At 32.0% G+C, this 16,218-nt stretch overlaps 1 protein-coding gene across 2 annotated transcripts; it reads right to left on the bottom strand.

Moving 5' to 3' along the window:
- Positions 1–10,297: 10,297 nt before the first annotated feature.
- On the bottom strand, positions 10,298–14,046 carry LOC123920166 (auxin-responsive protein IAA8-like). Of its 2 annotated transcripts, none has more exons than XM_045972357.1 (7): positions 13,902–14,046; positions 13,060–13,508; positions 12,684–12,856; positions 12,107–12,339; positions 11,866–11,998; positions 10,926–10,987; positions 10,298–10,554 (listed from the first exon to the last, which is right to left on the bottom strand). In XM_045972357.1, the coding sequence occupies exons 2-7, from the start codon at positions 13,477–13,479 to the stop codon at positions 10,517–10,519; spliced, it is 1,059 nt and encodes a 352-aa protein (XP_045828313.1). In that variant the 5' UTR covers positions 13,480–13,508; positions 13,902–14,046; the 3' UTR covers positions 10,298–10,516. The 2 variants fall into 2 exon arrangements, with proteins under 2 accessions (XP_045828313.1, XP_045828314.1); XM_045972358.1 differs by having other exon boundaries at positions 12,107–12,336; positions 13,902–14,045.
- Between the last annotated feature and the right edge of the window lie 2,172 nt (positions 14,047–16,218).

The raw sequence follows: 16,218 nt of genomic DNA, 5'->3' as shown, positions 1-16,218 counted from the left end.
ATTCAACTTCTTCAGATTTCAGACTTCGAATTGTGAGTATTCCTTCACCGGATTCAATGTGAGTATTCCCTCACCGGATTCAATGTGAGTATTCCCTCACCGGATTCAATGTGAGTATTCCCTCACCGGATTCAATGTGAGTATTCCCTCACCGGATTCAATGTGAGTATTCTCTCACCGGATTCAAATTTCAAATTGTGAGTATTCCCTCACCGGATTCAATGTGATTCAATGTGAGTATTCCCTCACCGGATTCAATGTGAGTATTCCCTCACCGGATTCAATGTGAGTATTCCTTCACCGGATTCAATGTGAGTATTCTCTCACCGGATTCAATGTGAGTATTCCCTCACCGGATTCAAATTTCAGATTGCGAGCTTTCGCTCACCAGACAGACACCAGACAGACAGATTGTGAGTACTATCTTAACTCACCAGACAGAACCAAACAAAACCAACCATAACAAAACAAAACCAATTCGGTCAGAACCAAATCAAATCAAACGAAACTGAACCACAAAAACAAAAGATCCAAAATCAGTCCAGAAAAACAGAACCAAGACATGTACAAAAGACCAAAATAAAATCAACTCAACCACCACACAGTATTATACCAGTATCACCCTTGTTTCTACTATCATGTAACATGCAAAAAACAAAAGTTGCAAGTCCAACAACAAAAAACACAATCAAAGCAATAAATCTACTACACCAACTAAATCAAAAAGCAACGAAACTATGAGACATAAGCACTTTGTGGCCACCAAAAAGAACAATATCGACACACTCACATTTGTTTGCAGAACACATGCTAAAATCAACCGCAACGGAAAATCACATCAAGAGAGACCCAAAAACGCAGCAGCACAAATTCAACAGAACAAATATATTCATTCTCATCAGATTTTCGGCAACAAATATATTCCCAATCTTTTGGGAATTCGAAAGCGGAAGCGACAAATAGTTCAAGGCGGATCGAACCTTGCTCTAGATACCATGTTAAAGTTCAGAGAGAAACACAAAGTGACGGCTAGGGTTTCAATAATATTACAATGAGATTACTTGACAAAATAAGGATTACAAAATAATTTATAATAATTCCTAATGGACTACTAAACTACTAACATATAAAGCCCAATACTTAAAGCCCTAATAATATTATTATCTAACAATATGTACCCAAAAACAAATGTTGCATGATGAATGGTACAACTTTTTTTTTTTGAAAAGAGAATCTCAAGCACCATTGTTGCAGACCATAGGGGAAGAGAAGAAGAAAATGAGCGCTGAACCAAGCAAAATTGATACAAATTAGGTGCACTGTTGACTATGCCTTGAAATCTCAGTTACCAGAAGTCAGAAAAATATGTGTAGAATTTGTTGGCTGCGCGAGGCGCAGAGGTAGCTGCACGAGGCGCATGCTTGTTCTGCTTTCAGGATTTTGGTTTATGCCTCCTGCGCGAGGCGCAGGTAGGGCTGCGCGAGGCGCAACACGGAACCAGAATTTTGCATCTTTGCTGATTTTGTGAAAAAAAATTATTTTTATCTTGGAGGACACTCTGACTTGGATTTGTTTTATTTTAAAATAGTTACTAATTTTTAGGCATATATTTTTCTATAAATAGGGAGTGTTAGTGAATAAGAGAGCAACATGTGAGGGGTTAGTGAATAAGGATTTGCCGCAACATCAAGGCTAGGGTTTTTGGAGAGAAACAAAAGGGTTGTCTCTTGGGTTGACTCTAGGTTGGGCAAAGAGTTATTCAATACACCTTGGGAAACACTTATCAAATTGAGTCTTTTGGCCACTGGAAGAGATTCCGGTTTTGAGTAGAATTAGGATTAATCCTTGTAACCTAATTGGAAACTTTTTTGTAAAGTTACTCTTTGATATAGTGGAACGGAGGGGATGCTCTCTCCCCCATACTAGGTCATTGTTGGACCGAACTGGGCAAACAAATTATGTGTTCTTTCTTCTTCTTTATCGTTGTTATTATTATTGCTTATTCCTCTTGTTTATTGGTTGTCGTTCTATTGTTCCACACATCAAGTTCTTTTATTGGTGTGATTTTACGATGAATTCACAACACGCACGGTGGGAAACAATTCATTACTCACAAAATTGTTGGTTACACATCATAAGGACTAGAATAATCTTCTATAAAAAAAGGACTAAAATCATCTTAACTACATGACAGTTACAAAGTGAAACTAATCCTAACAAACTATGACAAAAAATAGTTATGGTAGTTGGATAACTTGTGAAGCAAGTCTATCAAGTGCACATTTTGTACATGTACAAAACTACCACTATATTAACCAATTGTTAGTTAGTTTAGCGGTGATTGGCGCTGAATTTTGTATGAATAATTACAGTTCGATCCCCGCAACTGCGATTGGGAGGGAACTTGAACCACTTGATGTCAAAACTGACCCCGAACCAGATTAAACTGGTGGTGAAAGTAAAAAAAAATTACCACTATATTATGCATCTAGAATAAAATATTCTCAATAGTTTAAGGCAAACAATATTAACCCTAATATGAAGGTGATGAAGTTTGGCCTAATCTGGAGATGAAAATCAAGAGAAGTCATCTCGCATTAGAAGAGAAATAGACGATTTCAATATAAAACCAAAGTTAACCTTTTCTGCAAAAATTTAATAGAAAATGTGACAAATAGATATATTTTTAAAGGAGCAAAGAAAAACGTTTAATCGTTAAGGGTGTGTTTGATTTGCAAAAAAATGAGGGACAAGACAGAACAAAAATAGTTATCCAGCGTTTGATTTAAGAAATAAAAAAATAAAAAGAAAACAACACAAAAATGTCACGGAAGACAGAACAACTGTCCAGTTTTTTGTTACCCACTAAAGTGGGGGACAACTTTTTGTCCAGCGGACAAATAAATGAAATTACGTTTTTGTCCAGCGGATAACTATCCTCTTCTTTCTTGTTATTCTCCAAACCTATTCATTCCCTTTTTACATTGCAATCTTATGCTACCCGGTGCACTGTAATTGATGACTATCACTATACACACAAATTCATGAAATAATATTCAAAAGATTAAAACTTTATGAAACCCAATTGATATAAAAGATTAAAACTTTATGAAACCAACGAGAAAACCCCATGACCCAACTCTTCCAATATGTTAAACCAACGGAACCGGAGAAAGCGGAGGCGATAGCAACAAGGAAGAAAGTGAATAAGAGCTTGAGATTACAAGGGAGGAAAATGGAGTGTGAGGAAATTGAAGAAATTGATTCATTCACTACAATTTTCCACTTTATCCAAGATTTATAAAATTAAGCTAAGTACTAATTGTATTTTGACATGTTATAAACTCAGATGTTTTTTTTTTAAGGAATAAACTCAGATGTTATAAACTCAAATTTTAGTCTATGCACAAGAATCAAACATTGCACATTACAAAGGGTATTATAGTAAATTTTGTATTTTTTGCTTTTCCTGTGCACTGATTATCAAACAGAGTATAATATAAAAAGTTATCTTGTAACTCAGTCACTTGTCCAGTACTGTTCTGTCTCGCAACCATTTTTTTACGGATCAAACACATCCTAAGGGACTAATGTAAAATAAAAAAATTCTTTAAGAGACAAAAATGCTAATTAAGCTTAAAAAGAATCTTAAAACTCATATAATTTATATTTTAAAAATGTAAAACAATGTCTTTACAATCTAAAATATACTTTTGCTGTCTTTAACTAACATTTTCAATGTATCAATAATGAATTGGTCTAAGTGGTAAGAGTCTTGGTCCCCTTAACCATGTGGTCAGGGGTTCAATTTTTAGCTCATGCGTACCGAGTAAATTCAGTTGGGAGGGGGGAAATTCACCTCGTATGCCCCACAGGTTCTTCGACGGAGATTAATCATCGCCAACACCATAAACCAAATCCTAAATAAGTAGCTATGTATTGTACGTATTGTTAGAATATGATATAATTCTCAACTGATTTGATACTTGGTTAGTTGGACGATAGTTTTAGTTTGTTAATAAAGTTAGTTACAACTAACTAAGTGAGTTAGTTACAACCAAGTTAGTTAGTTTGTTAGGAAGTTTGTTACTTATTTTCAAAGCAAGTGTGCTTTTAGATTGTATAAATAAGGAGCATGTGTATCACTTGTAATACAACTTTTACATGGCCCATTAGTGGAAGAATAAAATTTTTCTTTTCTCTTCATTAGCAATCTAGAGTATTCTTCTTCTTCCTCATTCGAAGTTCACTCATCTATTTCGAAGCAAAGTTGCTCGAAACAGAGTTCATGCTCATAGGCTTGCCTTGAGCCTATGTAAATTATGTAGTGTGTGTGTTTGATGCTTCTTGTTGCGCCAACAATTGACATCGAGAGCCTGGTTCAATTACAGGGAAACACGAGTGAATTGTGAGGATAAATCAATTGGGGAAACACTGAGTGAGTTGTGTGCATTGATTTCTTGAAAAAATCAAGATGAATACTCATGGTTTTGGAACCAAAATTCTGGTTCTTGATGGAAAGAACTTGGATAGGTGGAATGCATTGATGAAATCTCAGTTTGGAGCTCAAGATTGTCTTGATGTGGTTCTAAATAGTTATGAAGAGTTGGTAGAAAATCCAACGAATGAACAAAGGAATGCATTCAAAGAGAACAAGAAGAAAGATTGCAAAACCTTGTTCTACATTTAACAAAACTGTGATGCTCAACACTTTGATCAGAAGATTGCTAAATCAACAAAATCTAAAGAGGCCTGGGATATTATTGAAAGCTATCATGACGGTGGAGCCAGAGTAAAGAAGGTGAAGTTGTAGGCATATAGAAGACACTATGAGTCAATTGTGATGGAGAAAGATCAAAAGGTAAGTGATTACTTCTCGAAACTTCTTGCACTTGTGAATCAAATGCAAAACTGTGGAGAGAATATCACTGATGAAATGGTAGTTGAGAAAGTTTTAAGGTCTTTAACTCCAAGTTTCGACTATGTAGTAGTGGCTATAGAGTATTCGAAAGATACAACCACTATGAAAATTAAGGAATTGCAAAGTGCTTTAGAAGCACATGAGATCAAAGTGCTTAGTAGAGGTTCAGAGAGATTGAATCAACAAGCCCTGCAGGCTCAAGCCAACAAGAAAGATGATAGTAGCAAGAACTACAAAAAGAAAGGAAAAGGTAGTTGGGAAAATGGTGATAAGTTCAATATAAATGATAAACATGAATCTTCCAAAGAAGAAGGGTTTGTCAAGAACCAAAATAAGAAGAAAAGGGACTTTGATAAGAGTAAGGTAAAGTGTTATAATTGTGAAAAATATGGTCATTTTGCTAATGAGTGTTGGTACAAGGAGGACGAACAAGAAGCCAATGCAGCAGAAGAAAGTGATGCTAATGTTGTGTTGATGATGGCTACTACATGTGATGATAATGTGAAAAATGAAGAATGGTATCTTGACTCAGGGTGCTCGAATCATATGACACCACATAGATAATGGTTAACCAACTTTAATGCAAGCAAGAAGACAAGCATAAGGTTGGCTGACAACAGCAAACTAGCAGCACAAGGTACTGGTAACATTGTCATCAGAAGCAAGAATGGTAGAAACGTGATAATTGAGGAGGTACTGTATGTGACAAAGACGACGTGTAATTTGCTTAGCGTAGGTCAATTGGGGCAAAAAGGGTTCTCAATGAACATGGAAGATAATGCACTGAAGTTGTTCGACAAAATGAAGAGTTTGGTTTTGATGTGCAATTTGTCAAAGAACAGGACCTATAAATGCAACATTGCAACTGATGCTATGATGTGCCTGGCTACAACAACGAGTGAAGATGTTGAAGCATTATGGCACAAAAGGTATGATCACTTGAATTTTAGGAGCTTGAGTAATTCGAATTCTAAGGAATTGGTGATTGGCTTACCTAAAATTAATATCATAAATGAAATTCGTGAAATATGTGTGAAGAGTAAGCACAGTAGAAACTCATTTGTGTCTGATATGCCTAAGAGAGCTAGTGCAGCCTTACAAGTGATTCATTCAGATATTTGTGGTCCCTTTGAAGTGCCATCATTAGGAGGACGCAAGTATTTCATCACTTTTGTTGATGAATATACAAGAATGTTGTGGCTGGATACAATAAAGCTTAAGAATGAAGCTTTAGATGTGTTCAAAAGATTTAAAGTCTTAATTGAAAAAGAAAGTGATAAATCAATTAAGATTTTAAGGATAGATCCTATGCACAAAGATGAGGTTCAATATAATCATATCTATCTAGATTTAAGTGATGAATCAGATGGAGAAGAGGGTTATGAAGAAGTCGAACCAGTCAATGGTGGTAATCAAAATCAAGGTACCAATCATGAAGTAGATATGCACAGTTCAAGTGATGGTGATGATAGAATTCATCTGTCAACAAGGCCTCAAAGATTAAAGCATGTACTAGCCAGAGCGAATGATTGTGAAGTCACTCATGACAATGCAGTTAATGATAAAGGTGAGCTAATTCATTTTGCACTTCGAGCTAACTCTGAACCAGTGAATTTCAGATATGCTTTGAAGAGTAATGAGTGGAAGAAGGCTATGGAAGAAGAGCTTAAGTCAATTGAGAAAAATCACACTTGGAAGCTAATTGTCTTGCTAGACAAGAAGAAGAAAATAGATGTGAAGTGAGAGTTCAAAGTGAAACTGAACTCTGATGGCAAAAATACAGTAATAATTTGCCTATATGTTGATGACTTGCTCATAACTGGAAGCAAAGCCAACGAAATCGAAGAGCTGAAGTGTAAGCTAAAATCAGAGTTCGAAATGATTGATCTAGGCAAGTTATCATATTTCCTAGGAATGGAATTTGTAATAGTGAAGGATGGTATAGTAGTGAATCAACAGAAGTACATTGGTGAGTTACTAGATAAATTCGAAATGAAGGGCTGCAATCCAATTTCGAACCCATCAGAGACAAATACAAAACTTGATGAGTACAACAATGAAGAGAAGGTTGACTCAATAATGTTTGACAGATGGTTGGCACATTGAGGTATGTGTGCAACAGCAGGCCAGAAGTTTGCTATTCAGTGAGTGTGATTAGCAAATTCATGCATGATCGTAGAAAATCTCAGTTGGCTGCTGCAAAGAGGATCTTTTGGTATCTTAAAGGTACTTTGGATTATGAATGGAGACCAGGTTCCATTTCATTAGAGAGAAAGTAATGAATGGAGTCGACTGAAGTGCAGGTAACAGATGGTTTTACAAAAGCTATGAAACTTGACAGATTGTCTAACATGCACAACCACATTAACTGGTGCATGATGCACAAGTTAGCCATATCACTATAACGAATACGAATTTTACAAAATTCACCGTTGGATAAAAAATTTATATCATTTAGATCATCCATAAATTTTTTAAATTTTTTTTGAAAATCATTTTATATGATTGAGACTCGTCGAGATTAACGGTATTCAATAAAAATTCATAAACCGTTAATTTTGATGGATCTCAATAACGTATCAAATGATTTTCAATTTTTTTCAAAAAATTTATAGATGATCTATACGATATAAACTTTCAATCCAACGATGAATTTTATAAAATTTGTATTCGTTATAATGTTTTCGATTACTCGTGCATGATGCATTGCATGATGCACTGCATGATGCACAATTTGAGAGACTTATTCACCATAGACTTTGCCCTTTGCAAAGCACAACAACTTTAATACTAGTATAATCTTTTTATTTTTTTCTAAGCCTGCTAGATTAATCTTGATCAATATTCAAAACAGTTACAAGCTGGGGACCAGTAATGTTATCATAAAAAAATATAAGCATGAGATGAATGACATAGACATATAACAAAAAGTTTAAAAAAAAAATGTAACATAAACTAATATATTTCATATCTAATCTATATAAGAAAGTTGATTCATTCTGGAAAACTCTCAATTATCCTTATTTAAAATACTGTCATGTGTCCAAATTAAGGGTAATTGATATTAACTAAGCCATATTGAAGCCAACTAAGCCATAAAAAAGTTACTTTCTTACAAGTCATGGTTACATAGAAAACTAAAGTACTCCCTCCGTCCCAAATTATAAGGGAAAAAAACCCATTTTTTTTGTCCCAAATTATAAGGGAGAAAGTCATTTTCAAAAATGTTTTTTCTTTATTCTCATAAAATTAAATGCAAATTGCATTTAATTTTATCTCTCTACCCTTTTTTCAATAAACAACAACCAATAAAAATTGTTTTTACATCTTTCTATGCAACTTATTCCAAGGAAAACCCACAAAAACATATTTCAAATTCTCATGTTTTACTTTTTCTTAATAAATGTGATTTATTTATTTTCTCTTATAATTCGGGATAGATGATGTAGTTGCTTTAACTAAACCATATTGGAGCCATTTCACTTCTTTTAAGTTTCCAATATCCGACAAAATTTCAAATTCAAATTTTTCCCCTCTTCCATTTTTTCAAAATTCTATATCATCTTTACTAATTTTTCATCTCACGTTTCATTCATTTTTCTGATCTTTCTCTTCAACTTAAAATTCAGAAAAATCATATATGAATTTTATTCTTTCTCTCTCTAGCTCTTCTTTCTAGCATTTTATTCTTTCTTGATTTATTTGTTATCCTCAACTACATTTTTTCTAATAACTTGAGTTTTTTTGTATATTGCAGAATCATTGAACAAAATTCTCAACAAGATGAAGAACAACAAAATTCTCAACAAGATGAATGACGGTATAAAAATGATCAAACCATTCTCATTTCAGTCTTCATTTTTTTTTCATATCATCTCTAATCATTTCTGCATTCTTCATTTTTCTTTTCATTTCATCTTCAATAATTTCTTTTTCTTTTTCTTCCTAAATTTCATCAATGGCCACAAGACAACAACAGTAAGGTATGCAAACATCATTTCCCTGATTCAAGCTAAAACTAATTTGTATGATTCTTTTAAACACTGAGGCAAAAAATAATTGAAATTAGCATATTAAAAAAAATAAGATACAAAATAAAATTCATAATTTTTTTCTATCTTTTACTCAGATCCGTGGAACATATTACATAAACAGTCCTACAAAAAAGATTGATAATACAATAGTAAAATATAGGGGAAAGACAAGTGCTTTATTGTTTTGTCTCCTTCACCAACTTATTTTCTTCACAATGTTTTGATATTTTTTACATTGTTTTTTTTTTACAGAACAAAACAGATGCAAGATGTGAAGAGAAAGGGTTGAAAATCTGTCAAAAGAAAGAGAGATGATAGGAATAGTGGGTTTTACTCAAACAACTTTCAAAGATTCGTGATAAAAATAAATTTATTTTTCCCATCAATTTTATAGATCCAGAAAATGAAAAACAGATAGAGTAGAATTTATTTTTCTTTTTATGTATGTTGCTACATGTTTGGATTTGTACAAATATTCCTTTAGAAGATGAAACAACTTAGAATTTGTTGCTAAAACAATTTCAGATTGTCTTTATTTTTCACTTGTGAGAAAGTTCTAACTCAGATTGTCTTTAAAATGATTATCGATCCCGAGAAAGTTTAACCAATTACAATTTTTTTTAAAAAAATTATCTTATACGGGATAAGTTTTAACTTATATAAATTTCAAATTAACTATGATATACAAGACAATTTTTAACTTATAAAAATTTCAAACGCAAGACAAATTTTAAATTATAAAAAAAAACTATTTTATACGGGATAAGTACTAACTTTTATAAATTTCAAATTAATTATCATATACGGAACAAATTCTAACTTATAAAAATTTTAAAATAATTATCATACATGAGACAAATTCTAAATTATAATTTTTTTTAAAAAAAAACTATTTTATACAGGATAAGTTCTAACTTATATAAATTTCAAATTAATTATCATACACCGGACAAATTATAACTGATAAAAATTTCAAAATAGTTATCATACGTGAGACAAGTTCTAAATTATAAAAATTTCAAAAAACTTATTTTATACGGGATAAGTTCTAACTTATATAAATTTCAAAAAATTATCTTATACAAGATAAGTTTCTATTATTTTTTTCACTTTTTTAATTAACTCAATTTATTATTATTTTTACATATTTAAACATACTATTATTTTTTAATTTATTAAAAACTTCTTTATTTAACATTCATACTACTTTAAATATCAAAATTTATATAAATCTATACCAAAATTAGCACTATTATACAAATGCTAATTAATGTAGCATTACCTTACGATCGCAGGGGTCTCTTACTAGTTGAATTATACAGTTTTTTGTATAGTCTTCAACGCACAAAACCACAATATATAATGCAATTCAATATTTCACACACTAAATAAATCCTTCACAATAGGACATATATATATATTATAAGTATTTCACACTAACATGTCTTACTAAAGCAATTAAGCTTACTGAAAACAAAAAAAAAAAAAAAAAAAAACAGAATCATTTTCACACCATAGACAATTAGATGGATAGTGTGTGTGACCATTATATTGATACTGCTTAGTTCCTGCTTTTACTTTTTTCAACTGCTCTAGGGGCTGCAAAAAAAAAGGACCACAGCAATAATTTGTACTTTGAATTGGAAATTATAATAAGCTGAAGTAGGATTGTGTCATTTTTTTTTATCTGAATTATGTGCATTCAGAGAGCATGCGGTCAATAATCGTCTAATTGAAATTGGACGGTTTAGATTTTAACCTCAGAATTTTATATTAAATATAGATAAAAAATTGTATTAAGATCTAAACCGTCCGATCTTGATCGGGCGGTACCAAAGATCCGACTGCACCATACTTGAATGCATTTAATTCATTTCCGTCATTTTCTCGTAAGTACTTCTTTTTTTAAGATTATTAAGTATGCATTTTAATTTTGAAGATTGATGGTGTTAAATGAATGGACTACTAACCTAGACCAATGGCATCGGAGCTCTTCATGATTCTTAGTCTTTTGCATGTATCAATAAACATCCTGCAAAGAGTTGAGATATCAAACTTATGTCAACTACATTCCTTATAAAATCAAAGTGAAATAAGAAAGGTTAGTAACACTAGTTTTGTATTGCGGTGAGTTTGGCAAAATCACGGTGCCAAACATGCACTAAATATGTCCATAAATATAGAACATTTTTTCTAAATTAGCATCTATTTTATAAGACTCCAAATTTTTAATTGCATTAATTATTTTACATTTTTTATAACCACTAAATAAGCCAATATAAACAAACTATGAAAGGTAAAATTAAAAAAACAATAATAATTGTTAACAAATTTAATTTTATGGCTACTTATACTTAAAACAAGGTAAGCATAACTTAGAAAACAGAATAATCACACTTCCAAGACCTATGTCACATTCATTAAGTTCAAATTGGCTTAAAATGTTTGTACATTTTAATCTCGATGAAGTCACATTGTTCTGATTATACTCACAGGTCACCAACACAGTAAACAGTGCAGTATGATTTATATCCATTATTAGCCAAGCCATTATTGCTTTTGTACAGTCTTTTATTATGCCAAAAATGCCAGTTTTCTAACATCTATTAATATACCTTATACTAGGACCACCTATGCCAAAATTTGCATTTCTCTAACTATATCATTCATATCACAATATTATGTTTTAATATATGTTTACAATGTGACAACTGACAAGAGTTCAATATATAATTAAACATTTATTTATATAAAACATATCTACATTTAGCAGTGAGCACGTACTCTTAAGATTGAATGTGTCTGGTGTCTTACACGTGTTAGTGTCTAACATGACATCGACGTGTTAGTATTTCATAGCTTATCGATCATGTAAAAGAAAAGGAAGTACACAAATGAAAGAGAACTTACTCCCAAGGAACATCACCCACAAGCATCCAATCACCATCTTTATCCTCATAAGTAATAACATATTCTGACCCATGAAGAAGATCCCTCAACTTGGTTTCATTCAGCATCTGATTTCCATGAGATTCACATTGACCTGAAATCACATTAACATAAGCAGTAACTTGATCCAGACACAAAAATTGCCACAAATCATTGAAACAATAATTTGTTTTCTTCGAAAAATGAACCTATTCCTACCTACCTATGGTGAAACAGCTGAACATCTTCTCAAGAGCAGATGATAGTTGTGAATATGCGGCGTAATTCTTCAAGTCTACTTTTCTCAAATAAGGAGCACCATCCATGCTGACCTTCACAAACACGGCACCTCCTGATCCCAATTTTCCATCAACCTCTTCGGTGTTCTTTGAAGCAGTTGTCAGTGAATTTTTCCTAAATGATCTTATTGGAGGCCAACCAACAACCTGTGCCCTGCTATACAAGACTCGTCATCGTCATTCAAAGGTCATTTCCATTGTTAGGACAGACCAAAGTTATAAAAGAAGTTCACAACCGCGACCTGAGCCACGATATCATGCGCATTCGTAATGCAATTGCGATTCAAACAGCATTAGCTACACAAAGTTTTAAAAAAAGTTCACAACCGTGACCTGGGCCGCAACATCATGAGTTTTGATGTTGCAACCTATAATGCGATTGCAGTTCAAGCCGCATTAGGTCACTTGACCGTGATTCTTTGCAGTATAAAAAATCGCAACAGAGCTGTTATTTAAAACCTTGAACCAAACTCTAATGCTAATTCCCACCACCCTACTTACTTGGAAGCTGGTGCAATGCTATTTCCATTATGTACAGAACCATTAAGACTTGGTCTGCTTTCACCGACACCATGAGGCCTCTCAAGACCAACCTTAACTGTTACTATTTCATCGGCTTTTGCTTTCTGCGCCGCAACACTCTCTAGCAATTTGGAGCTAGGCTTCAATTTCCCCTGTATAAGAAATTTGGAGGAGCTTAAATTTTAGTACCAACTTCCTTAGATAGATCATAGATAGTTCTAAATTGCAGTATGCGATTGCGGCCGCATCAACAACATTTTTAGACATTGCAATATAAAAGTTTGCAACGTAACTGCAGCTACAAACACGTAATTTAAAACCATTAGACCCTTTTGATTGAATTGGTAAAATTTACCTCTGAGAAAACATCCATGGCATCAGAAAACCCTCTTTTGTTACCTAAAACAGCAGCCTTTGATTCAAAAAGATGATCATCTTTTTGAGGATGCAAAGGAAAAAGAGGCTTTTCATCAAACTGATTTGAACTTCTCAAAAAAAGATCTGATGAATCTCTTTCAGGTGACAGTGATCCTGGAAGTCCCAACCTAAGCTCAGTAGCTTTAAGATTCAAATTACTTTTAGTCTCATCAGAAAAAGATTGAATTTTTGGAACTGGACTATCCACTGATGAACAATTAGATGATGATGATGATGATAATCCCATGTAGTTGAACTCTTTTGGTTTTGAAACATTCAAACACAAACTTTTTTCCAACAAAGTAAGATTGTTTTCATCTTCCTTATCACCTATAATTCCTAGCCTTGGTAGAGACATCACTATCAATGTTTCAAAGTTTCAATACCCTATAATCAAACAATAAATAACATTTGTCATTGTTCCTAAACCAACAACTTATGAAAAAACACAACATAGTAAAACAAAAACAAAGGTAAATGAAAAACACATGAAACAAACTCTTCAATAAATCACTTTCCAACCACCATTTCAGTAGAAAGACATAAACTTTTGTTAATGGGGTGAAAGTGTTTTGAAAAAGGAAAACATTTATTGAAAATTTCATAAATTTGTTGATAACCCATTTCACAGAAACTGATATTTTTGTTTATGGATTGGCCTTAAAAATACTTTTTTTTTTTTTTAAAAGGAAAAACATTGATTGAAAGTTTTGAGATTTTTGGTAACCCATTATTGAGAAAAATGGAAGCAAAACTTGGGTAAAGATGAAAAATTGTTACCTGAAGAATCAGCAAGATCAGAAGGGTGAAGAAGATGAGAAAGAGTGAAAGTGTTGAGAGTACAAAGAAAAGAAACAAAATACAAAACTAAGGAAACTCCATTTGTCACAAAGTACCATAAACTTGACACCATGCATTAAAACATTATTATACAAGACTTTTAATATAACCAAAAAGGAAAATGTTAAGAAAAAGTTGTATGATTTTTTTGGAACTTATTCTTATCACTTTTTAAATATTAATTTTTTTATAACATCATATCGTATAAACATATGAAAAGAAAATACTAATGAAATGTCATCACTATCCTTTTTTCACCTTTTTCTTTTTTTACACATTATTAAAATGAAGGGTATTTTTGTCTTTTTATATCAAATTTTAATAAAATAATATTATTAATTATAATAATTATACTCTATTACATGTTACTTTTACATTTTATTTTTATTATTTATATGAGACCTATATTTTTACTCATAAGTTAACAAAATTATTTATTTTTTTGATAATTTTTACGAGGCCAATATTTATACTCATATATTGTTACGATGACCTAATTTGTTTAGTGTTTTAGATGAGACTTATCTTTTTACTCATATATGAATAAATTTGTCTATTTTTTTATAATTTCTACGAGGCTTATATATATAGCCTAATTGACTGCAAGTTCAAACTTTCCTTTTCATTTTTCTTTCTCTTAATTTCCTCACCGGTCTCACTCCCCCTTTCATCCATATGGCTCCAAAGTATGGTTTCATGAAATGCCTTAGCAGAGACGGAGCTACATGTATCACTCTATGGGCATGTGCCTGCACAATTTTTTTTAAAAAAATTGTATATATATATATATATATATATATATATATATATATATGACAATAACCACCCACAACAATCACAGTATTGGAAATATGAGCATACTAGTTAATATGTGAAATGTGCAATATGCATACTAGTTAAATTTATTAATACAAGCACCGCCTGTAGTCCTATAAGTGTAGCTCAAATGGTAGCTACCAGAGACATTATTGGAGTGGTCGGGGTTTGAACCCCAGATTTCACGTTAACGTTCTCCATATATATTAAATGTGTGAGTCTTGCAATTAGAATAATTGACAAAAAAAATAAATAAATTAAAAGGTATACTAACTAATGTTCTTGGAAGACTAACTAGTTAAGAAACTAAAAAAATAAACTTTATATTTATATTAAAAACAATAGCTTTTATACTTTTAAAAATTTGATTATACAACCTTCTTTAACTAGTAGAGACACTAATTAACATTTTTCAAATTTAAAATATAAGAAACTTTTACCATTTGTTCTATTCCAATTTTTTTCCATATATAACACATACAACCACTATATAACCTTCATTTTATCTTTTTTTGAAGAAGCTAAATTAGCCCGCCCAAATTGGCGCCAGAGAGAATCGAACCTCAGACCTCAAGAGGAGCACACTCCCAGGTCCCAAGTCAATACCAATGCACAACCTTCATTTTATCTTGAAAGAGGAGTTAATGTGTTTTTACTTTTGTTCAATTATGAAACTTTTTTTATGTTTAACTTTATCGCCCCACAACCTAAATTTTCTGGCTCCTTCATTGTGCCTTAGTAAGTTATTCAAATGTGGGGATAACATTAACTCATCAGCACACCCTCTTGCCCCAATATAGGTAAAATATTTTTCTAACATATTTGTCAACTTTGATATTGCAGCAATATTTATTAATTGTTTCAATGAATCAAGCTGCTGAAGGAATCATAATATGTTATTTCACTATTATTACCTCTCACTACATGAATATATAACAAGTTATTTTGGTCTCATTTACAATTGATAATCTTTGTCTTGGCATTGAAAAAAAAAGAATGTGTGGTGGATGCAACCATGACATAGTAGATGAAAATTGGTTAAACCGCATGAGTACTAGGGATGACAAAAATATTCATACTCGCAAATATCCACGAATAAAATCCGCCACGGATACGGGGCGGATAACTTAATCCATCACCGGATAAAATAAATGGATATTTTAATTACCCGATATTTAATGGATATGAATACGAATTTAATTGTATGCAAGACCACGGATATCCATACCAGCTAATAAATACGAAAACTACTTAAGTATCCTTAGTTATTAAATATAAAATAAGCTTTTATATTTGGCATAACTTTATGATGAATTTTAGTTTAGTTAGAAATGTATGTATATTAATTTTTAAAAGAGAAATATATGGATATTATATTAAGTTTTGGTAAAAAGAAAAAAAAATGAATGTGGTGACATTGTTGTAAATTCAAAGTGAAATG

Source organism: Trifolium pratense, linkage group LG4 (assembly GCF_020283565.1).
Source record: "Trifolium pratense cultivar HEN17-A07 linkage group LG4, ARS_RC_1.1, whole genome shotgun sequence".
NCBI lineage: Eukaryota > Viridiplantae > Streptophyta > Magnoliopsida > Fabales > Fabaceae > Trifolium > Trifolium pratense.
This window is presented reverse-complemented; position numbering and strand designations above follow the sequence as displayed.